At 38.8% G+C, this 23,720-nt stretch overlaps 1 protein-coding gene across 4 annotated transcripts in view; it reads left to right on the top strand.

The window, feature by feature from the left end:
- aralar1 (calcium-binding mitochondrial carrier protein aralar1) overlaps positions 1–14,827 on the top strand; it is a 63,141-nt gene extending 48,314 nt beyond the window's left edge. For 3 of the 4 annotated variants that reach the window (XM_065233562.1, XM_065233561.1, XM_065233563.1), the window contains 8 exons: positions 6,928–7,068; positions 7,193–7,642; positions 7,707–7,930; positions 8,850–9,016; positions 13,166–13,284; positions 13,354–13,524; positions 13,592–14,030; positions 14,093–14,827. In XM_065233562.1, coding sequence (XP_065089634.1) covers positions 6,928–7,068; positions 7,193–7,642; positions 7,707–7,930; positions 8,850–9,016; positions 13,166–13,284; positions 13,354–13,524; positions 13,592–14,030; positions 14,093–14,361 — 1,980 coding nt within the window. In that variant the 3' untranslated portion in view covers positions 14,362–14,827. Of the gene's footprint in view, positions 1–6,772; positions 6,860–6,927; positions 7,069–7,192; positions 7,643–7,706; positions 7,931–8,849; positions 9,017–13,165; positions 13,285–13,353; positions 13,525–13,591; positions 14,031–14,092 lie in introns of those variants that run through there. The other variant, XM_065233564.1, reaches the window with a different exon arrangement.
- The last annotated feature ends 8,893 nt before the right edge of the window (positions 14,828–23,720 follow it).

Genomic DNA, 23,720 nt, shown 5'->3' with positions numbered 1-23,720 from the left:
GGAGGAAAGAGTCGCAATATCTTTTTACCCGACACGAATGCCACGATGATGGTAAAGTGTCGTTAATAAATAATAATAATAATAACTTACACAGATTTCAAAGTTTTACATCCGGTCTCACCAAATGGTATTTATTGAATCACCGTGTGGTGAGTGACGGTATTCTCCAATACACGCAAGCATATAGCTATCAAGGCTGGCCTCAACCGCTGATCGATTTCAGTTCCAATCACCGTGTGTGATGGTGTCCGGTCGTCGGCATCATCATCCTCAGCAACAGCAGTGCTTTCGGCACGTGGCGTTGAACATTGTTCTCCAGTAAACAACGAAAAGCTGCCTGTAAGCAGCGACCTGCAGTTTACATGAGCATCCATACAAGGAGGAAGAAGCCGCACCGCTATTGATAGGAATCAGTAGTTCTTCGTGAGTCGCTACTAAAGAGTATACACAGAGAGAACCCCGCTCAAATTCCTATTCCTACACAAAACACAAGCTCCTGCTGTAGTTAACAAATAAGATTTATTATATAAGACCACGTAGTCCTACGTCACCATTGCGTACAACCCCATAGGGCTGTCCCTTGTAGTTTTTTCAGCAGTTTGGTTTACACTGGAGCTGGTTCATAATGCTGATGAATAAATATTGGTTTAAACCAGACAAGTTTGTGTCAGAAATTGATGCGCCAATATTAATCAGCTGCAGTGATGCAAAATATCATGACACTCACTCGACACTCGTCAGCGCATCAACCGACTATCGCTCACAGAACGTTTTATCACGCAGTGAGAGGTAGAGCCATGGCAAACAACAATCATCAGTAATGGTCGCTGCTCACAGGCAAAACGTAACACTCGCTGCTGATGATGTAAAGCACAACGAAAACAGTGAAGACTGTTTTCTGCAGTACGATGATAAGAAAAAGCAAAACGACAGAAGAAAATGAAAACAATGCCTACGCATTCCAAGTTCGTCTCGGCGCGCGCGATTGTGTGAGTTACAAACAAAGCTGGCAAAATTAAACGGAATCTGTTGGGCTAATGCACCAAGACACTCACATAAGCAAGCAAAGCAACAACTGCTACAAGACGAGCACAGATGAGTGTCGAGATTGTCGGGAACGGCCAGATCAGTGAAAACGACATTCACCAGTTGCTTTTTACTTCTTTCGTCAACTTATGGATGGTCATTAGACTGATGCAAATTTTGACATTTTCGCTCCACAGTGCTCAAACGGTTCCAAATCGGGTCCTGATTAGTCTCCCAAAATTTGAACTCATTTGATGAGAAACTGACTTGGCACAAACCATTTGAAGTTTATGTGGAAATTACTATAGGAAAACCAAATGTTTTGTTCATATCGATCTAACAACTTATCATATCGCTCTGCTTTAAAAAATGATAATTGAACTCGTAGAAAATTTTCTCAGATACAATTTTGTCTGAACCACTTTTCAATATAATGTAAGCATCAAAAGTTATCAATAATTCAAGCCACTAATGTCTTACGTTTATGCTCAATCAACTGTTCAGCAGGCAACATTGGTGTTTCTGGCGCTTAGAATAGAGCACAAAAATCATGGCTACTATGTCACACTGCAAGATACAGTGTTGCTCACAAAACAGCTGCTTGATCATGCCATAAGATTATCAATCTCTTAAACAATTAATAACTATTTTATTTGACGTTTGGCTCAACAACTATATCCTGCTAAGTTGAAGCTGAGAAAATTTTTCCATAAGTATAGTTTTTGAATTTTTGAACAGTGCAATATGGAAAAAGGCAAGAAGACGATGAACAAAAAGTTTGGATTTCCCATAGTAATTTCCATATAAACTTCAAATGGTTTGTGCCAAGTCAGTTTCTTTTCAAATGAGTTCAAATTTTGGGAGACTAATCAGGACCCGATTTGGAACGGTTTGAGCACTGTGGAGCGAAAATGTCAAAATTTGCATCAGTCTAATGGTCATGGAGAGTGCTTCGACAAGCACATTGATAGGAATGTACCAAGCGTTACTACCATCAGCTGTTTGACGTTCATGATTGTGATAGGTCGCAACTCTGATCAGCTGTGAAAAACTGTTAACATCATATTGATAATAATTATTATGAGCGACAGACTCACCAGTAAAGACTGAACTCGAAAAAAGTGAGGCACATTGATAAGTTTGTAAATTTTTAGCGTGAGGATGATGAAATTTTGACTAAAACTAGCTAAGAGTGTAATGTTTACGCTGGTAGAATTTCATCACAATCTGTCAAGTTGTTATCGAGATGGCATCGGAGCAGATCCACCAAAAAATCTTGTGTGCCGTCGTAGAAAATCCGGCTGCGTCGCACAGATGGATCTGGAAACACCTGGGAATCCATCATTCGACGATTTCCCGGGTGGTGAAGTCATTCAAGAAGACCCAGGCCAGGAAGGCGTTGAGTCTGTTCGAGCTTCGGTCGAATGTTAGATGTTTCCATCTGGTTTGTCCAAAAAAAGGTTGAAACGTGCCGGCATCCACGTCTACATGGTCCGGAAGGCACCGAACTGGAGCGCAAACAAAACCGTTGCCAAAGTCCGTGAAAGGAAGCTGTACCAGGAGTGGCTGACGAAACCGAGGTGCGTCGTGATGAACGACGAGACTTACATCTAGGCGGACACAAAGTAGTTGCCACGGCAAGAGTTTTACGTTGCCACATTACGGTTGGCCATTTCTGAGGAGGTAAGTAAGAAGAAGGTGGACCAAATCGCCAAAAAATTCTTGGTTTGGTAGGCCATCTGTGGGTGCGGCAAGATGATGCAGCTGTACATCACGACGGGTACCATATCTACCGGGACAAGTGCCTCGATAAGCACCCTTCCTGCGCTCTCACGGAGGCGAGACGCTGTTTTGGCCGGATTTAGCACCCTGCCACTACGCGTCGCCGGTGTTAGACTGGTACAGAGACAACAATGTTGTTTTTGTACCAAAATACGTCAACACACCGAACTCGCCGGATTGAGAAGTTTTAGGCCATCATGAAGGCCAGACTTCGTAAAACATCTAAGGTGTTGGAGAACGAGCTAACTTTGATGCAACAGTCGGTAAAAGTATAAAAAGAATGGTGTCAAGCAGTGCTGCAAAATCTCGTCAGTACAGAGCGATATTCAAAATTTTGCTTTGGTCACTCATTTAAGCTAACAGTCATCGTCAAGGCAAACCATGTCAATTGTCAGCAGCGTTGCCAGGTCATTTTCTGAAAAATCTGGACCAGTCAAAATATAAAATCTGGATAAATCTGGATTGCTCCAAAAATCCTGTTTTTAACATAATGCCACTGAAATCAAAGTGATGTGTCAATCTTCCGTAAAAATCGGTCAGTATGATCATCTGGAATTTATTCAAAGCCTACCAGAATGTTTATGAAATCCATGTTAAAAAATATTGTTAGCATTGCTAAAATCATCCAAAAGTTAAGAAAAGCATTGACACAGTGTTTCCAAAAAGTTTTAATATCCATGACGCAGCATTTCAAAATTGATTTTAATTGTTGGTAAAATACTGCAGAAAATATTTTTAGGATTCTGAAGCAGCAAAGTGTCAAGCAACTTTGATGGGATGATTTTTTAAAACTAATAGTCGATTTAGCCCTTAATATTTTATGCAGTACCAGAATATGTCTTAACATTTTTATTAGTTTTAAATAATTGTAATATTACTCTGCGATTGATCAGACTTCCAATTTCAGTCTTGCCATCATAAAACTCACAACACTCTGTAGACCAGTAAGAAATTTTATTTTAAACTAAAATTCTCCTGGCTGAAGTGAGAATCAAAGCCTAACATCGTGGTACTCACTCACAGTTTACCTAAACTACGGGTAACTCCACATGACTAAAATGAAAGTCTGAAAGCGTCATTTTTGAAGCCTCAGGATCTTGAAATGATTCTAAATTCTGGAATTTATATATTCCGGGTCCCAGATCATGAAATTTGTTGTTAGTCTGAAATTACTTCATTTACAGAGTTTAATTTGAATCATCCTAGAATTTCATCATACTTCTATTCTGGATTCCCCTAAACCAATCTTGATAATATCCAAACTTTTTCAGTAACATTCTAAGAGTGCTTAGCATTATCTCTTGTAATCTCTTATAAATCGCTCTTTGATTCCACAATTCCCCCAAACTGGTAATAAGTTCAAAGAACTGGCATAATTTTGTCTCAATTTTTCTCTTTGTAATTTCCTTCGAATATTCTTAATAATTTCCTTGGTACGCTCTTCAGAATGACCGTCACATTCTTCTCAGACTTTTGAAATCCTCTTCAGTATTTCCTAAGTAATCAAGTACTTTGCCAAAAAGGCCTTTCATCCTTTCAGACTTTCATCCCATAAATTGCAAGATTTCCTAAAATTTGATAAAAAATTAATCTCCATAGAACCACTGGACAGAGTTCCATTGAAATTATTCTCACGATTCATATTTCCTTTGTTCACAAAATCTCCATGCAATTGTCATCAGAGTTTACAAAAGACAATTTATACCGTCTTCACTTCAATCAAAGGTTGCACAGACTGCATACTTACACTTTACTGTAAAATATTTTAAGAATTACCTTAAAATTCTGAAATCTAGGGCTATTTAGAATTCTAACGTATTTCAGACTGCTAAGGTAACTCAATATTTACAGGTACTATAAAACTCTATTTAAAAATCTAATTAATTATCCTCAAAAATATCACGAACATACTTCAAAGTCCTGGTGGTTGTCTAGATTCAAAAGCCTTGCTAATTTTCCAAAGCTCAATTTATTGTTTTTAATCCTGAACGTAGGTTTTTTTTTTGAGGACCATGCGACGAACAATTTTGTCAATATCACGTGAAAGTCTGCACTGGTGTCTCGATTCCGATTAATAAACATCATTCTAGCTATGACACTGATAGAGGTAATACATAGTTCAGTTCTTCCTACAAACGCATCAGAGAACCATGGGGTCATAACTTTATAATACATACTGGACAGTATGGGTAAGTCAAAGCATTTTTCTACGTGCTGCAGTTGAAGTTGAGGACTCTGCTGTATAAAAATAACTGTAATCTACTTTTTTGTGTGGTGAATGTCCGTGATGTCGGCATAAGTGTCCCTTATATTACGTACAATCGAAGCACTGCACAATTTAGCCCTTTGCACTATCCAAATGACACATTTCCCTAACAAAAATGGAAAACAAAACTAATTTGTACTATAAAACTCTATTTAAAAATCTAATTAATTATCCTCAAAAATATCACGAACATACTTCAAAGTCCTGGTGGTTGTCTAGATTAAAAAACCTTGCTAATTTTCCAAAGCTCAATTTATTGTTTTTAATCCTGAACGTAGGTTTTTTTTTGAGGACCATGCGACGAACAATTTTGTCAATATCACGTGAAAGTCTGCACTGGTGTTAAGACAAATTTCAGCACTGGTGTCAAGGGCGAGGTGCGGGCATTCGGTTATGAAGCGAAGATCCAATAAAGCAATGAAATAGAGACCTAACCATAATGTTGAAGTTTATTCCCTGAAAGTTTGGAGTAAATCCGACTTAAAATGAATTTTTGGCGACCCTTTTTGTGTGTCTCACTTTTTTCGAGTACAGTGTTTACTAGTGAATCAGCACAAGTGTAAACCGGGCATTATTGGGGTGTTTACACTTTGGCGCATCAATTTCTGATTCTGGCACAAACTTGATGGGAGTACACTACACCAATTTTGGTTAATCAGCATTATGAACTAGCACTAGTGTAAACTGGCCATTAGCCCGGTTTACATTGGTGCTGACGTGCTGGTGCTAGTGCACTAAAACTTCACTTAAAAGTGGTTAGCACAATGTAAACAGATTTCAGCATGTATCAGCATATCGATTCAGGAGCAAACCGGGCTATTACGAATACCAACCATGCAATATCTTGCAGTCAGCATAGCAAATTAGTTTCACACTCTTCGTCACCAATGACATAAACAACGATTCCGACGATAAACAGTGTAGCAATAAAATGTAATCCGATCCAACAGCGATCCAGCAACGCAGGCATTTTTACACCATCCCATTGAAAATGTGTGTCGTGGTAAATTGAAGCTCGATTCCGATTAATAAACATCATTCTAGCTATGACACTGATAGAGGTAATACATAGTTCAGTTCTTCCTACAAACGCATCAGAGAACCATGGGGTCATAACTTTATAATACATACTGGACAGTATGGGTAAGTCAAAGCATTTTTCTACGTGCTGCAGTTGAAGTTGAGGACTCTGCTGTATAAAAATAACTGTAATCTACTTTTTTTGTGTGGTGAATGTCCGTGATGTCGGCATAAGTGTCCCTTATATTACGTACAATCGAAGCACTGCACAATTTAGCCCTTTGCACTATCCAAATGACACATTTCCCTAACAAAAATGGAAAACATGAGATTTGTATCAATTCCATAGGCCAACATTGGAGCCATTTATCCTAAAAGGCAACTAATCATTTTGCGAGAATCTCAAATTAAAATATTCCGCTTCCCAAAGATACAACCCTTTTTCGCGAATCGAATGAAATCGATAGTATGCGTCTAATGTTGCATCTATATAGCCGACCCAGTCCCTTATCGTACATCAGGATGCCACGCATTCAGCCACCGCTTGTTCACCCGGACCGTCGCATCGTCGTCGTTCGTCGTTGGCTAAGCCAATCTTCGTTCGGGGTTTCTTATCGGTTTTTTTTTGGAAAATTACTCGAAGTTTAATTTAGTCCGTTGACTGATTTCTACTACTCACATGCTCACACGTTTGCCGTAAAGCGGTAGTAGCATTAGTGAGGTCTGATAGAAACGAAGACGAATATGCCGCTTGCAATGAGAACGGTTGTGATTAAATGTTGACAGTTTTTGTGCATATTTGACAACTTTGTTTTGTTTCTCATCTTTTCTAGGGTCCTATGCACTTGAAGCGTGGCTCCACGGAGAAGCTGCGTGAAATCTTCAACAAATATGCCACACAAGAAGTCAACGGTGAGCTGTTAATGACCAGCGAGGATTTCGTTCGGGGTTTCCTAGGACAATCATACAATGAGGTGAGATTAGAACAATTAGATTTAAGTTGGTAGATTGACTTTCAGTTGACCTTGATGAAAGATATCGTCCATGACTGGCGTGATTTGAATGTTTTTATTCCGATTGGTTTCACGTGTATTGTAGGATTCGATTACGCTGTTGGCCGGTATCGCGGACACCAGCAAGGATGGACTGATCTCGTTTGCTGAATTCCAAGCGTTTGAAGGTCTGCTATGCACACCGGACGCTCTGTACAAAACCGCTTTCCAGCTGTTCGATCGAAATGGTAATGGTTCGGTGACGTACAGTGAGTTTGTCGATGTTTTCAAAAAGACAGATCTGCACGCTAAAATCCCGTTCAAACTGGACGGTCCATTCATACAGCTCTACTTTGGCAAGGACCGGCAGCGAACTATCAACTATGCTGAGTTTTCTCAGTTTCTTCATGACTTTCATGAGGAGTGCGCACTGGAAGCGTTTCGAATGAAAGACACCTCTGGGTCTGGGTTTATCTCGGCACTCGATTTTCAGGACATTATGGTGAACGTGAAGAAACACCTACTCACGTCGGAGGTTAAAGATAATCTAGTAGCGGTGAGTAGGTCTATTGGGATGTAATCTTAGAACGATTAGAACTACCGGGAACTCCGAATTCCAGGTCACAGAAGGACACAAAGTCAGCTTTCCGTACTTTATGGCATTTAATTCTCTGCTGAATAACATGGAGCTCATCAAACGGATCTACCTTAACGCCACCGGAGGAAATCGAACGGAACCCATTACCAAAGATGAACTGCTGCAGTCTGCACAAACTATGAGCCAAATCACTCCACTGGAAATCGACATCCTTTTCCAGCTAACCGGAGCAATTCATCAGACGGGGTAAGCCTTCTCTTCCGAACTTCCAAACGCATGATTCACACAAATGATTCCAAATAGCAGTGGCTTCATTTGAGTATCATATATCATCATTGTTTAAATGTAAATTATCAATCAAACACAACGATCTCTATGTAAGTTAAGCAAAGCGAAGACCATAAAATGATAATACTTCATTGTTTCTCTTCTCTTCAAACGCTGCCATGCCGCTGCCTGCATTCGGCATAACTATTTCCTAATAATGAACGGCAATAAGTGTTTGGTGGAAGCGTAAAAAAGTAATAGAGAAGAATAGGCAAGTTATCTTTGCACCAAAAAAGCGCCCTACTGTATTTTCCCAAGAAAGGCCAATCGAAAACAAAAATACTCATTCATTTTTCAGAGCTTTTGAGACAGAACTGATTTTCAGATAGCTAAATTCCTTCCTTCAAATTAGAAAGCATAAACTTAAAATAGAGACTGTTACGAATTGTGAGTGACGCTGTTCGTAAGTTTTTCGTTTTAAGTTCCGTTCATCTCCATGAGAGGACCAAAATCATAGTAGCACACACACACATGATTGGATGCGTTTTGTAGCATTTCTTGACTTTTGTGAAAAATGTTATACCGAAATCAAGCAACGAAATCTCGTTTCCTGCAACATTTTTCACATCATGTTTCATTTGGTTTCTTTTTCTTTCTCTTCTTCCCTGTTTCGCTTCTTGATGATTGCTTGTTTCATTTAACATGTACTGTTGAATTTCCCAAATATCCTCTTTCTTTCTTATTATTTTGTTCTAATCTTTCAATTATGTTTCGTTTCGTTTTATTTTTCCTTCTCCTTCTGACATTATTATGAACCCCAATTGGCGATTATTTTGCTTCAATTTGAACTGTGTGTGACAAAACAACCATGACGTGCCGCCGTTGATGCCGACTATAGGCGACTAGTGTATGGCGATCTCAGCAATATTGCACCGGAGCACTACATCAAGCATATCACAACCCGGCTGACGGAGATCAAAGCCGTTGAGTCCCCAGCCGATCGGTCCATCTTCATCCAGATGCTGGAAAGCACGTATCGATTCGCTCTGGGCTCCGTTGCAGGAGGTAAGTGTGAATTTTAGTTGTGTAGGTAACTTAAGATGGGTAATTTATTAATTTATATTTTTGAAAATATCAACCGGTCAAACCAGCATTGGGGCTACATTGAGCCTGTTGATGTTAACAATCATAAACATAAATAAATTGAGTAGATGACCCATCTTGGCCGTGGCTCATCTTGCCCCACCTTACTCTCTTATCTTATCCTCGATTTTGCTAAGCACCATACAGTAATATCATAGAGGTAACTCTTAGACCAGAAGGTCCCGAAGAAACGTGCTCAAATTTTTGGCTCAGCTCTGGAACTATCTTCGGTCCCATCGAAACATAGGTAAATCCACGAACCCCTCATTTTATCTTTTAAACTTTCATAGCGAATCAAAACAAACATAGTGTAGTATTAGAATTTCAACTAGAATGGGGTACGTTAATCGATTTGCTTGGGACCAATAGGCTAGTCAAGTAGTGAGCCAATTTAAAATCGTTAGTTTCCACTGGTATTATCCTCAATTTAATCTGGCATTTCACTTTAATACGCCGATTTCAGCGAATTAGAGAAAATCACAGATTTTTGAAAAGTACCCAGCCAAACAAAAATCTTCTATCACCGCTAACACACATACGTATGCATAAGCTACAAAATCGATGCCAACATTTCAAAAAGGCGAAATTGCTTTTCAGAATTTCAAAGGTTTTTATATGCATCTGAGATGTAAGGATGATTAGGCATTATTCTGAAGATCTTGAACTGTCCAACAATTCAAATCACACCTCTCAAATATTCTGTCATGTTACCAGGTTGCTCAAATTGTTTCCAAAGTCATTTAGAACTTCAAAGGTCTTAACATGAACCTCTGCCTGTGTGAAATGCCTGTGCCACAATTCAATTCATATGTCTCAAATATTCTGTCAAGATACCAGAATTATTCCAAAGATCTTAATAAGAGTATCTATATATCTTTCCAAGGCTTCAGGATGATCACCCAACAAACATTGAAAACAGAATAAGAGCTTATTTAGGTAAAAATATGCTTTTTCATAAAAAAAGCTTATTCTCTCAAAAATTATTTCATGATACCAGGTTGCACAGAAATTATTCAAAAAACCTTCAGGATTTCAAAGGTCTTAAGGAAGCCCTCTGAAGATTTTCCAAGACTTCAGAATCACCAGGTATTATTATGAAGATCTTGAACTGTTCATCAATTAAAATCATGTCTCTCGGATATTCTTTCATGATAGCAGGATGCTCAGAAATTGTCCCAAAGACCTTCAGGATCCCAAAGATCTTAAGAAAACCCTCTGCATATTTTTCCTTGATTGTAAACTCTAGAACTGTTCAACAATTGAAATTATTCTTTCATAATTCCAGTTTGCTCAAACATTATTCCAAAGACCTTCACGATTTCAAAGGTCTTAATAAGGTTGCATTAGAAACGTTGGTCAACCACTAAAGTTCACACTTTTTATGTTGTTTTGTAAACTAGTGTTATTCATGAAATTTACGGTTTTGTTCGAAATTAGTATATTTTTAAGGGATGCAAATAAAAAAAAACTGTTTTGGTCCTTAAATTGTCTAGAATTCACTTAAGTATAATGTTTTTTATATGAAATCGGACTTAAATTTTCCGACGAATCCCATTCCGTGTCCAGAATTTATATATAAACCGATTTAAAAAGTTTAGTATAAGCATTTAAGTGAAAATAAGAGGTACGTTTAAAATGAATTACAGATTCGTTAAGAACGCATTTGATACGTCACATTTCCGTAGAAATCTAGTCGATCGACTCATAACTGAAATCGTATGTCTATCCAGCGGGACACGGGTTTTTCGGGAAGCTTTGAGGTACGTTCAAAATCCTTGAAGGTACGCTATGGTACGCTATTGGTACATTCCAAAACACGTATCAACTTTAAAATTCGTTAAGTTTGTCCCGCTGGATAGATTGACGTGAAATCGCGTATTATCCTCGATCGAGCTTACCGCTATTATAATCATGAAATTTTTTTCTAGCTCGGAATCCACTTTTGTAAACAAACTTGTTATGCCCTTTTCGCGCAAACTGAAGTACGCCCACGCAAACCAAGAGCAAACGTTGATAGGCCCTTGTCAAATGTTACGCGAGGTTTTTTTTAGTAACGAGGTATTAAAATTTATGTCGAGATCTAAAAGCATATCAATTTACCAGAGTTTCGGAAAAATTTGTCAAGTACAAGATCTTGACAAATTTTTTAATTGATTCCAGTGAGAATCATTATATCGCTAATGCGGTAGATACTGCGATCACCATGCAATGTTTGAACTACAGTTTTGGCAGATTAAATGCTGACTAAAAGTAAATTGGTACGCACAAAAAGACCGTGATTCAATAAGTTTAAAAAGTCCATTAATGGTTGCTTTACAGTACTTTTATTAAAACTTCAAAGTTACAGCATTAGATGTTTACATTTCTCCAGTTCGAACGAAATCTTGAACCTTCCTCTTGATGGAGCCCATCAGCGCCCGCACAGTGGAAACGGACACGGAAACAGTGCATTTCTTCCATTTTGCCCGCATTTGCTGGATGTCCTTGACTGCCTCGCCGTTTCGTCGAAGTCGCTGCTTTGAAATTGCCTAGTATTTTTCGATTGGTTGAAATTCCGGGCAATTCGAAGGATTCATTAGCTTGGGACAAAATTGAGCTTGTTGGTAACATACCACTCCAGAACCACCTTGGAGTAGTGACAGCTGGCCGAACCGAGCAAAAAAAAAATGACTTTCCTCCAATGCTTGCGGATGAACGGCAATACACGTTTTATTCAAGCATTCTTCGATGTAAACTTGGGATGTCATCGTCGAGGATGTGACGAATGGTTCCGTTTTCAGGCCACAACTGCAAATCGCTTGCCAAATCATGGCCTTCTTCGCGAATTTGTCGGAAAACACGAACTAGAATCTTCCCGGCACATCCCCACGTCCAGTTGCGATGTAGGTAAAACTTTTGACCTACTTCTTGACAAGAGCCTTCCCAGACAACCAGAAGTCGTATAACAATGTACAGACAGTATCGTAAATTGCTACAGTTTAAGTCAAAATCGCATATTAGAATGGCATACCTCGCATTATGTTTAAGTTAAATCGTATAGAATGCAAATTTCTGACTTATATGCGATGACTCATTTTTCCGTCGTACAGTATCACAAATTTAATCGGATTACATCGTAAGACTTTTCAAAATGGATTTGTTATTACAGATCAAATTGCATATGATGTTAAATCAACTCGTTTAAAATTAAACAAAAATATGCACGTATATGGCCTCCACTTTTGTACGTATAAGCCATTTATTTGCATTCTATACGACTTGTTTGTTTGTATATATGTTTGTATATCACGAAAACAACTTTGAATATACGTGCATTCTGGTTGTCTGGGTTGCGCGCTTTTTGGCCACATCAAGTGAAAGCTGCCTTCATGGTAGTTCTGAGGAACTCCAGACTCTATGTGAAACCTAAGGAGAATAAAATGGTAGTTCTTAGTAAAATTCCATTGAAATGAATTGGACCCAAAAGAAACTTTTACGAAATTTCATACGAATTACTGAGGTTAATTCCTAAGGAATTTTTAGAAGAAGAGAGTCCTGGGGATTTTTTCCCGATAATTCTGAGCAAAACTTCAAGGAAATTTTAAAAAGAAATCCAAGGGAATTCTGAGCAAGAAGGTTCTAGGAGAAAAATGATCCATAGGAATTTTCGGAGAATGATACCAGGAGGACATCAAAGGAATTCCAAGAGAGTTCTGACTTGCCAATTTTGAGGAGAAATCTAGTAAAACAAATTTTTTTTAAGAGAACTGCAAGTGAATTCTTAGGAAACATCTTCTTCTTTCTTTTTTAAAGAGACTTTCAGTCATATGCTGGTTCATCTCTGCCTTAGAAGTGGGACTTTTTGAATTTTCGGAAATCGATTTTCTATGCCATATGACTTAAAAATGCATGAAATGTCGAGATCTAGTGTTATCTGCAAGCCTGTCACGGTGGTATCTCATGGTGTAACTCATGAGTAACCAGCTCCGAAAACCTATTTTTTTTACTGGGCGCAGAAATAACAATGCGTTGCTGTTATAAAAGTAGTTTATCCGCATCACACAATTTATGCAATTCGTTCCCATTCCACAGCCGTTGGTGCTACTGCCGTCTACCCGATCGATTTGGTTAAGACTCGTATGCAGAATCAGCGAACTGGATCGTTCATCGGTGAGGTGGCATACCGGAACTCATGGGATTGTTGCAAAAAGGTATGTATTGCACTTACCTGACGTTTGTTCCTTCTAGTTCAAGATATTAAATGTTCATACTTTCCGCAGGTCATCCGCCATGAGGGTTTCCTCGGTCTCTACCGAGGTCTGGTGCCACAGCTCATGGGTGTGGCACCGGAGAAGGCCATCAAGCTGACCGTGAACGATTTCATGCGCGATAAGCTTACCGACAAACAGGGCCAAATTCCACGTTGGGGAGAAGTACTCGCCGGTGCTTGTGTGAGTATTTGAAGGTTTATTGTCTCCAACCAACCCTGACTATATCAGTACCGTTTGTTATTTGCAGGCCGGTGGCTCTCAGGTCATCTTCACTAACCCGCTGGAGATTGTAAAGATCCGCCTTCAGGTGGCTGGTGAAATTGCGGGTGGTGCGAAGGTACGCGCCTGGACCGTGGTTCGTGAGTTGGGACTGTTCGGTCTGTACAAGGGGGCCCGTGCATGCCTGCTACGTGATGTGCCATTCTCTGCCATTTATTTCCCGATGTATGCTCACACGAAAGCTGCCTTCGCCGATGAACAGGGTTACAATCATCCGCTGACACTGCTGGCGGCCGGTGCCATAGCCGGTATTCCGGCTGCCTCGCTGGTTACACCAGCCGATGTGATCAAAACGAGACTTCAAGTGGTTGCCCGATCGGGGCAGACCACCTACAATGGGGTGCTGGATGCAACCCGAAAGATTATGGCCGAAGAGGGACCACGTGCCTTTTGGAAGGGAACAGTTGGTAAGTAATTTGCATATTCGGTGTGACGAGATTTTTTGTTCTATTGCTTTTATTCTTACTAGCCCGAGTCTTCCGATCATCACCTCAGTTTGGTGTTACGTTAGTTACATATGAACTTCTACAGCGTATGCTGTACGTAGACTTTGGCGGTTCGAGACCGGCGGGTTCGGATGTGGCCAAGGCCAAGCAGGAGCTGTCGAAGGTGAATCCAGATCATATCGGTGGTTACCAGGCGGCACTTCCGATGTTGAACGGAATTGAGACCAAGTTTGGTTTGAGTTTACCGAGGTTCGCTTCTACTGTCAAGCTGCCTTCCAATCAAGCCTCTTGATATGGACCGGGAAGTCTTTTCGGGAGGTTTACGGGACGAGGCCGAGCAGGCGAAGCTGGAGACGAAGGTAACAAACGGTGGAGTAACTTCTTTTGGTAGCAACACAATTGGGTGCGCACGGTGTGAATGAATGAGAATTGACGAACGCCAGTAGAGCGGGAGTATTTATTGAGATGGAAGCGCGTGTGTGTGTTTGTTGTAATGTAGAGAGCTACTGAGTAGGAATTGAGGTTCCTATGGAGGATGTCGCACACCGTGATAGAATTTAAAGAAATGTTATAGACCGAGATAGTTCTATTTTATTTGGCAAAGTTACGATTCACCATCGTTTGGATTGATTTAGTGATTTTCGTTGTCAATCAATTGAGTGAGATTAGCCGTTTTTTTTTAAATGTTTTAATTCGTATATTAGAAATTTGACGTCTGAACTAAAATAAAGTGCATTTGTTCTTTGGCTAAGTGATAAGTGATTTCGTTAGGTCATTTTTCTTCTGTGTGGAATAATAAATACGGCACTAGAGCGAAGAGATTTGAATTCAAGGAGGAAGTGAAACCGAAAACGGATGACTGAAGTCTTTATTTGAAAGATATAGACAGTTGAAAAATCCAATCGTGTCATTCACTCATATTTAATGTTCCCATGCACCTCATTACTCACAACTTACCTACACTCGTAGTAGGAGTGACGTTTCATAATTTCATTGCCATTGTTCTGCATATCATGAGATTACATTGAATTGCTTAAAGAATTTGAAGAAATCAGCCCCTGCAGAATTGTACAAGGGATCTTTTTAAAACGAAACTACGTAAGGAGCAGAGTTTTAATTGTTAATGTTATGCTTATTCGGTGCATGTTTGTCCTGGCAGGAAATCATTCAAAGCATATATTCAAAATATGGTGCGGAAAAATCGATATCTTCGTCTTCGCCTCAACTAGTGCATTGCGAGCACCCCATTTGGCATAATTCCGTTCAGCATAGGCGTCATGATGATGTAGTTTCTGTCTGCTAGGTGTATTTGTTGGGTATTATGTATAAGCGGATGGATGTGAACCTTCCTATACATTGAGCTTTGGTAACTTTCCTTCTGGTTGGAGACTTTCGATGTTGTTGCATAGGAGATAGCTTCAGCTGTGGTTGACACGAGGACCTTTTCTCTGTCTAAATCTTCAATAAACATATTAATTTCGTTGTTACTTAAAATTATGACACGTAATATTTCTATCTTTGCTAATGACATTGTTTCGAGGGTCTTTTCAAGTTTTTGAGACAAATACTTAAGGTTTTCCTAGATAGTAATAGAATGAAATTCTAATGATTTACAGTTAAACAGTTGTATTGTTTCTTTGATATCATTCGATTACGCGCGAGTTAAAGGTCAACCGACCAGGGATCCTGTTGAAAAAAAGCAATTCAACTTAACCGCTACGCTACTCAACTTAGACTGACTTTATTACTATTCAATTAAGCTACAGTGCACCTCCGAACGTTCTGCATTCTCATTAAGAAAAGCATTGCAAATTCACGCCGTTCTTTTAGTGTTTGTAGATTGATGAGCATGCAGCGTGCTTCATAGGATGGTAGAGGAAATGCAGTCCAAATTGCTTTTGGACAGATTCAATGCGTTCTTCGTGTATGACAGTGTATGATCTCCATACTATGTGGCAGTATTCCAGAATAGGTCTTACATATGTAGTGTATAGTAATTTTATAGTGTATGGATCCCGAAAATTGTAACTGAACCTCTTAATGATGGTTAACTGTACTTAACTGTACTTAAACTTCACGGTGTGGTCGGTGATATCTTGGAGACAGACAGCGTGTCCATCTAGTCATAGACAAACTTATGGAATGCTCTCTTCGTATATTTTCTCGTTACTTTTTATAGAATGTTTACAACGTGACTTAACCTAGGTAGCATGATGTTTCGTCGTTGAGTAACTCATTTTTGCACTAGTTTCACTTCTGCCAAATTAAATTCAGAACACTTGAAAACCGCTATCGCTAGACGAGCTTCGAGATTCGTAGGAACCTTTTGACGTTTCACTTTGATTTGTTTCGTTTCTTCGAATAGCAACGTTGGATCGGGTTGCCAAATCAGCACACCCGCTGTTCACCGAAAGGGTAAGTTTCTATTTCCCAACCTGTTTGGCAACTGCCGGTGTGGTGTCGTGTTATGATAGTGGTTATTAATAAAGCCCTGCAGTAAAAGTATGGACGTCTGTCAAAAGTTGTTCCAATCGAACCGTCAAAATGCACCGCTTTGCTCGATTGGAACAGCTTTTTTTTTCAGTTTTGTGGTGACAGTCGTCCATACTTTTACTGTAAGGCTTCAGTTATTAAGACTGTGAACCATTTGCCGCGTTAAATTTAACTAGTGGTTAAAAGTGACATTTTGAAAGTTATTTTCTGTGTTTGAAAATCCCTGTGCTATCGATCGACCGGTTTTCGAGAAGAACTTAGCCAAGGTTGTCAAAATTTAACTTCTTGTAGTAACCACGCTCGGATAGCAGGGTTAATCGATAACTTTCTATCTGTCAAATTTTAACCAAAAGTTTAAATAATCCACCAAATGGTTCAGAGTAAAACAAATTGGTAAATTGGTAGTGGCCGTTTCTTGTTGAGAAAGCCGTAAATTTTCTAGAATCATTGTCAAGAGGGATTTGGTGAAATCCGGACATGAGGTCTAAAGTCGTGAAAGATTTTGCCCTTCCGAGTTGATCCAAAATATCATCAATTCTCGGGAGTGGGAATTTATCTGCAAGGATTTTCTTGTTTAGCTGCCGAAAGTCAACAACTAAACGCCATTTTTTTTCGCCATTGCTAGATTTTTTGGGCACTAGCAAAATAGGGGAGTTGTATGATGAAATTGATTGCTCGATGTTGTGTTCGATAAAAATGTCGGAATCCACCGTGACAGTTCGAGTAAGAGAACATGTATGAAGAGAGAGATGAGAGTTATCGTTTTATAGCAAACGAGTTGATTGAAATAAAATCGAGTACGAATCGGTCTCTTAGTCTTGGATCGTGAAAGGTGATAGACGTGTTTTTTTTTTTTTTTTTTTTCACCTACGTTGCCTAGGGACTTCTAGGTCTTCAGAAAAAAGAAACCATTTCTCTAAATGGGGTGGAATTCCTACATTACACATTTACCATTATCGTTGGATATCCAAAACGACGCGCTTCTTCGAATGTAACTTTAACCGAAAATGCTTACTTGAATGAGGTCAGTTAGCATCTTATTCGATTGGATAACTCTTGTATTGGAGGGCAAATTAAGAGTATCTCTCCATCGTACATTCGGTCTGAGTGCTTCCCTGAACTTAAAACGCCGGAGACGCTCGCCTTCAGTCGGAATAATGGCGATTGGGTTCCGTGCGTACTTGAGATGGTTTGGGTCTGATGTGACCATTATTGATTGCCGTAAATATGGAGCGTGGCAAAACCAATCAAACAGGTCGTCTAGTTCAAAGCACGACAATCCGAGCTCACGCAGAGCTATCTTTGCGGTTGTCTTTCCAGATGCGTTTGGAGCGAATAGCACGACATTCCACTCCTGCTTCCTGGAATACTCCTTCCGTTGCTCTTCGGAGAATGGGAAACTCCTGAGCTTCTTTCCATCGTTGGTATGCTTATTTGCGTGGCAATTAAAGCATCCACAGCCTAAGTGGCAGTATTTCGGCAGTCCGATGGCAACCGGTATCGTGACAGATTCGACGAGGGTTGGCTCCCTACATCCAGTATCACTGGCCCTGATCCGGGTTACTGCGCAGTTGGCTTTCTTACCAACAGCATAACGATCGTCAGCACAAATGGCTGGTTCCATAACAGCTGGGTACCGTTTCGTACCTGGAGCTGGGTTTGCACATTCAGGATACGTTGAGATGAAAGTAGTGAGGGTAGTTTTCGTAATGTCTTCACTTATGGTAATATCCAGCGTCTTGAAGGCTGGTGTCGATATACCATTTAAAATAGACTTTCCATCCCTAACGGAATTTACAAATTCATCTACGATATCAATATCGCAGGGTGGCGATTCAGTGGTGCTCCGAGTCATAATAGGAGCTTCCTTTCGTACCACGTTAATGTACGGCCACGGTAATGTTTTGTTAGCCTTAATTCCTTTTCGAAGGAAATAGATAGGTTCCAATCCTCGGGGAACACTAATCTTAAGGTCTTCATCGAAAATCGTTCTTCGGATGTGCATGACCTTGGTCTCATCAGCAATACGTCGCTGGGTCCATCTCTGTGTTTTTAACACATCTTCGTCAACGATTCCGTTCGGTTTGAAGTATTGTAGCACTTTTTCCTCATAGTATGTTCAAGCAGCAGAAGATCAACGGAAATTCCAGCAAAAATTACAATAGCCGTATGAGTCCTGAGATTCGTTCGAAAAAAAAAAAAAAAAAAAAAAAAAAAAAAAAAAAAAAAAAAAAAAAAACAAGAGAAAAGTGATACAATCAAATATGCTTCGCTAGCAAAATTACAACTTATCAGGTTTTTTGCTTAATGATTTATAAATTAATTAAATGTTATTAGTTAAATGTTATCAGAAAAACTGAGTTCAGAATTTAACTTAAATATGGACAGGAAATAATGTGGTGTAATGAGTTCGAATGTAATAAGTATAGAATTTTCATTTTGCTTCTATGTAAGAAAGATTATGAATATTATTGTCAAGACTAAAGGAGGAAGGATTGTTGTGTTCGATAAAAATGTCGGAATCCACCGTGACAGTTCGAGTAAGAGAACATGTATGAAGAGAGAGATGAGAGTTATCGTTTTATAGCAAACGAGTTGATTGAAATAAAATCGAGTACGAATCGGTCTCTTAGTCTTGGATCGTGAAAGGTGATAGACGTGTTTTTTTAAAGCTATAATCCGAAGAGGGGATTTGGTGGTAATGCATAATAGCAGATGGTAATACTTAATACTCGATAATGTTGCTTTCCAGCATGGCATTTACCTGTTTATCAATCTCTTCATACTGCGAATGAATAGTTTTATAGTTTGGGATGTAAACTGGAACATCATCGTTAAGGACAATATTTTGCGAATAAAAATTATTTTGAGTAACTTCCTCCTCAGGAAGGCAGAAAATGTCTTGAAATTGACTTATCCCTGGCGTACAGTGGGATTTGTTCAGCTTTTATGTCTTGGAATATTCGTTCACTTCTGCTAGATGCGTTACTATTACTATTAGTATTACTCCTATCCTTACGCATATTTAATATAGAATATTCATTTAGGTAGCTTAAAGTTGGTTTAAATTTAGTATAAGATATGTATATTGGTTCGCTATTGGTATTTACGAATTTGACATATGGTTTCATTGCAGAAATAATGGTATTTCCGCAAAAAACACCTGGGTAAATCTCTTCGGAATGGACTACCATGTCTTCAGAGATTCTTAAATGTGGAACTCGTTACACAACTTCACTAAGACTTGGTAGTATGAAGCCTTCATTTAAATTATCTTCTATGCATACTGATACCTGAGTATTCTCTAAATTAAAATTAAGTAGCCAATATTCATAATCAATTACACACTTGTAGTTGACTAAAAAATCTCGGCCTAAAATACCGTCTGCTTGAATAGGTAAATTAGGTGTTACTAAATGAAACTCATGATTCAAAGTTAAAGTATCATTAAAGCATAATGCTGTGTTTACTACTCCTAGAGTTTCTACGGTATTTTCAGTTATACCGGTTAATTTAATTTTATTGTGAATATTTACAGGTTGATCAGGGCGGATATTTTGAGCTTTAAATAAAGAAATATCGGCGCCTGTATCGATAATTAAATTGCAAACTGTATTCCTAGTCATGTGCACTTTGACTTGGATGAAGTTTGACGCATTTAAATTGATTGTCAAGATAGGTGAGTCAAATGGTAACAATTGTCCAGATAGTCGACATCCTTGTTCAATTGTTACTGGCGGGCTAAAAAATAGTTGGGATTTCCATTACCGGGTGGCGGTAATGGTAGTTGCTGATTCTGGTTTGCGGGATTGTTTGTAGATATGACATTGGAGTAATTTGGAACACCGACTGTTCCTTGTCCTTGTGGGGGTAAAGAATTCATGAGCGGGTTAAATTGCGAATTGGGTGGAATACCTTGCTGGCTTGCAAAATACATACGCGCTTGATTGTGGTAACGGCTAAAGTTTCTGTTGTTACTAAAGTTCCTATTATTGTGATATTGAGAAAATTTTTGATTATTATTGTTATTTCTGTTATTGTTCGGTGGATAGCGTGACTGGTATCGGAATTGGTTATTCGACCTTTGTTGATAACTGCCATTTGACGAAATATTCCGGTTACTAGGATTGAAACCTTGAGAATTCAGGTTTCTATTGCGAGTTTGATTGTTCAACGATGGACGAACATTTCTGGCTGTATGAAGAACGACTGCATTGACATTTCTGTCAGATTGTTCGTTTTCCATAACAACGTTGATGGCTTCCTGAAGATTGTCAAATTTTCCAATCTTCAGCATCATTTTTGTTTCCTTATTTGAAGCGCCATTAATTAAAGTTTGTATGGCTGCCTTTTGCGATAATCTCTTCGCAACATCATTCGGAATTTGTTCTCTAACATACGTTTCCGATAATTTGTCAGCTAGCAGATCAATTTGTTTGGTAAAATTTTGTAAATCTTCAGTCGATTTTGGCTTCAAATTTTTCAAATTTGCCAAGGCGAGATCTGAATTTCCTTTTTCTGTAACAGTGTGATAATGTCATCATATTCGGCTGGTGTGGCAGCAAACAAATTTCTTGCTTTACCACTTAGTTTAGTTAGTATTATTTGGATAGCTGCTGCTTTATTCTCTGCTGGTACAATCGTTTTTGCTAAATTTACCGCATCAATAAACGATTTTAATCTTGCAGGAGATCCATCAAATGCTGGGATTAATGGTGCTAGTTCAGCGGCAGTTTTGATGCTTAAAGTCATATTGATGATGTGAGATTTTGCTATAGTAATCCTCGACAGTTCCAGATTGGTATAGCTTGAAGAGATCTCGGGTCAAAGACACCTCGTCTCGCCTATCACTGTAATGAGTGATAAGGTTCTGTTTAATTTCTTCCCAATCAAGACTCGTTCCATATAATTCTAAAATATTGTCTGCGTCGCCGACTATCTTCGCTCGAATCGATTGTTGCCAAATGTTGTACATGGGAGTGCCTCGCACCGAATTTATTAGTGGTATTAAATTATCAATAGATCTAATAAATCCGTGGAGTTTTACAGGTTCACCACAAAATGATGGCAAGTCCCTAATTATCTGTGGTGTCTGCATCGTTTTAAGAATACTTTCAACTCGTCCTAACTCTGCATTTTGATTGGCATTAGCAGGTGCACGGCCAGCTTGTGCCGCGAGTACAGCTTCGGCTGCACCCTGTGCCTCAAATTGTAATTGCTGGATTTGGTCTTCGCGTTCTTGCAGTTGCATCTGCAAAGCGTGAAGCTGCTGTTGTAACTGTTCAATTGGATCCATTTTTTTAAGCGTGAGAAAAAAAAAAGACTCAACGACTCAGCAAATGATTCTTAAAATTTATCACTTTTTCACTCACTTATATGATTATTTTTTATTGCTATCGATAAAATTCAAAACTACTTACGTTTTTGTGATGATGTGTGGTACTATGTCGCGATAAGCCTTCGCGGTCTCCTTAATTAAAGCCTTAATTTAAATTGAACGATAATCCGTCGTTCTTTGGTCCGCAAGTGCTACAGTTGAACACGAATTTCCGGTGATCCGCCGAAAACAGCTTCTGCTGGAACAACTGCACTTACTCCGTTGACTGCGCCAGTTATGGTCGAGGCGGCATTGGGATTGTTTTTAAAAAAGAACAACTTCTTCTGCTGCCTGTCGAACTAAGAATGAATGTTGATTTATTTCTCGCAATGGTTACAGCTTACGAATTCTTCTATCCTATGGATTATTGTTTATTAAACTGTCACGTCCTACCTAAGCTGCGGCGCTGCTACCGTGTGAAAGGCGATCGTTGACGTCGAGTGATGCTGCTCGATGAATACCAGGAATGATGATCGAAGATGCTGCCTCGGCGTAATGATGTCTCTGGCTCTGATGGGTGATGTTGTGCTCGATGATGCGTGGTTTATCAATGGAAGCTGAACTCTGCCTGATGTACCTGGTTCAAGGGATGATTGGGCCTTAACTTATATAATTTTTCTTTTTCTTTAATTTTCTTTGTCATTGCTCTAGTATTAACTACAAGAATACTTGAGTTTTTCAATTCATCGGATGTTATTCTAGATAGAGCATCCGCACATACATTGTCTTTATCTTTGATATATTCTATTGTAAAATCAAAGTCTTCTAAATCTAATCTCATGCGTGTTAATTTAGAAGAAGGGTCTTTCATGTTAAAAAGATGTACTAATGGTTTGTGGTCTGAACGAATTAAGAAATGTTTTCCGTACAAATATGATTTAAAATAATTTATGGCCCAATGTATGGCTGTCAACTCTTTTAAAATTGTCGTTTTATTTTTCTCACCTTTGGTAAAAGTTCTACTTGCAAAGGCTATAGGTAAGTCGTCATTCGAGTCATGTATTTGAGACAAGACTGCTCCACATCCAACGTCTGAAGCATCTGTTGTTATTATAAATTGTTTATTAAAATCTGGGTATTGTAAAATTTGTGGTGAAATAAGCTTCTGGCGTAATTTATTAAAAGCTGTTTGGCATTGTTCTGACAATATAAATTTTGCATTTTTTGTAAGTAGTTGGTTTAATGGGAATGCTATTGTTGCGAAATTTGGAACAATTTTTCGATAATAATTACAAAAAGCTACGAATCTTCTAACGTCATCTGCGTTTGAAGGTGTTGGATAATTTTTAATGGTTTGATACTTTGCATCATCAGGAAGAATACCTTTTTGTGTAATTTTATGTCCAAGGTATGTAACTTCTGGACTGAAAAATTTACATTTTTGAGGATTCAATTTTAAATTGTATTTTCTCAATCTTTCAAATACTTGAGCTAGATTATTCAAATGATGGTCAATTGAACAACCAATAACAACAATGTCATCAATATAAATAAATGAACATTCAGGAGGTAAACCAGCCATGGCTATAGTCATCATACGTTGAAAACTGTTTGGACTAATATTTAATCCAAAAGGTTATCGCGTAACATGAAAATGACCTGACTGGGTTGAAAATGCTGTAAACTTTCTGGATTCTTCATCTAACGGTATCTGATGGAATCCTGACATCAGATCCAATGTACTAAAATATTTAGCCCGACCGAGTTGATCCAATATTACGTCTATTCTCGGTAACGGAAATTTGTCAGCCAAAATTTTTTTATTCAACTGGCGAAAATCT

The sequence above is a fragment of the Ochlerotatus camptorhynchus genome, unplaced genomic scaffold, assembly GCF_037179485.1.
Source record: "Ochlerotatus camptorhynchus isolate MF236.1 unplaced genomic scaffold, CSIRO-AGI_Acam_v1.1 ptg000404l, whole genome shotgun sequence".
Classification (NCBI taxonomy): Eukaryota; Metazoa; Arthropoda; class Insecta; order Diptera; family Culicidae; genus Ochlerotatus; species Ochlerotatus camptorhynchus.
This window is presented reverse-complemented; position numbering and strand designations above follow the sequence as displayed.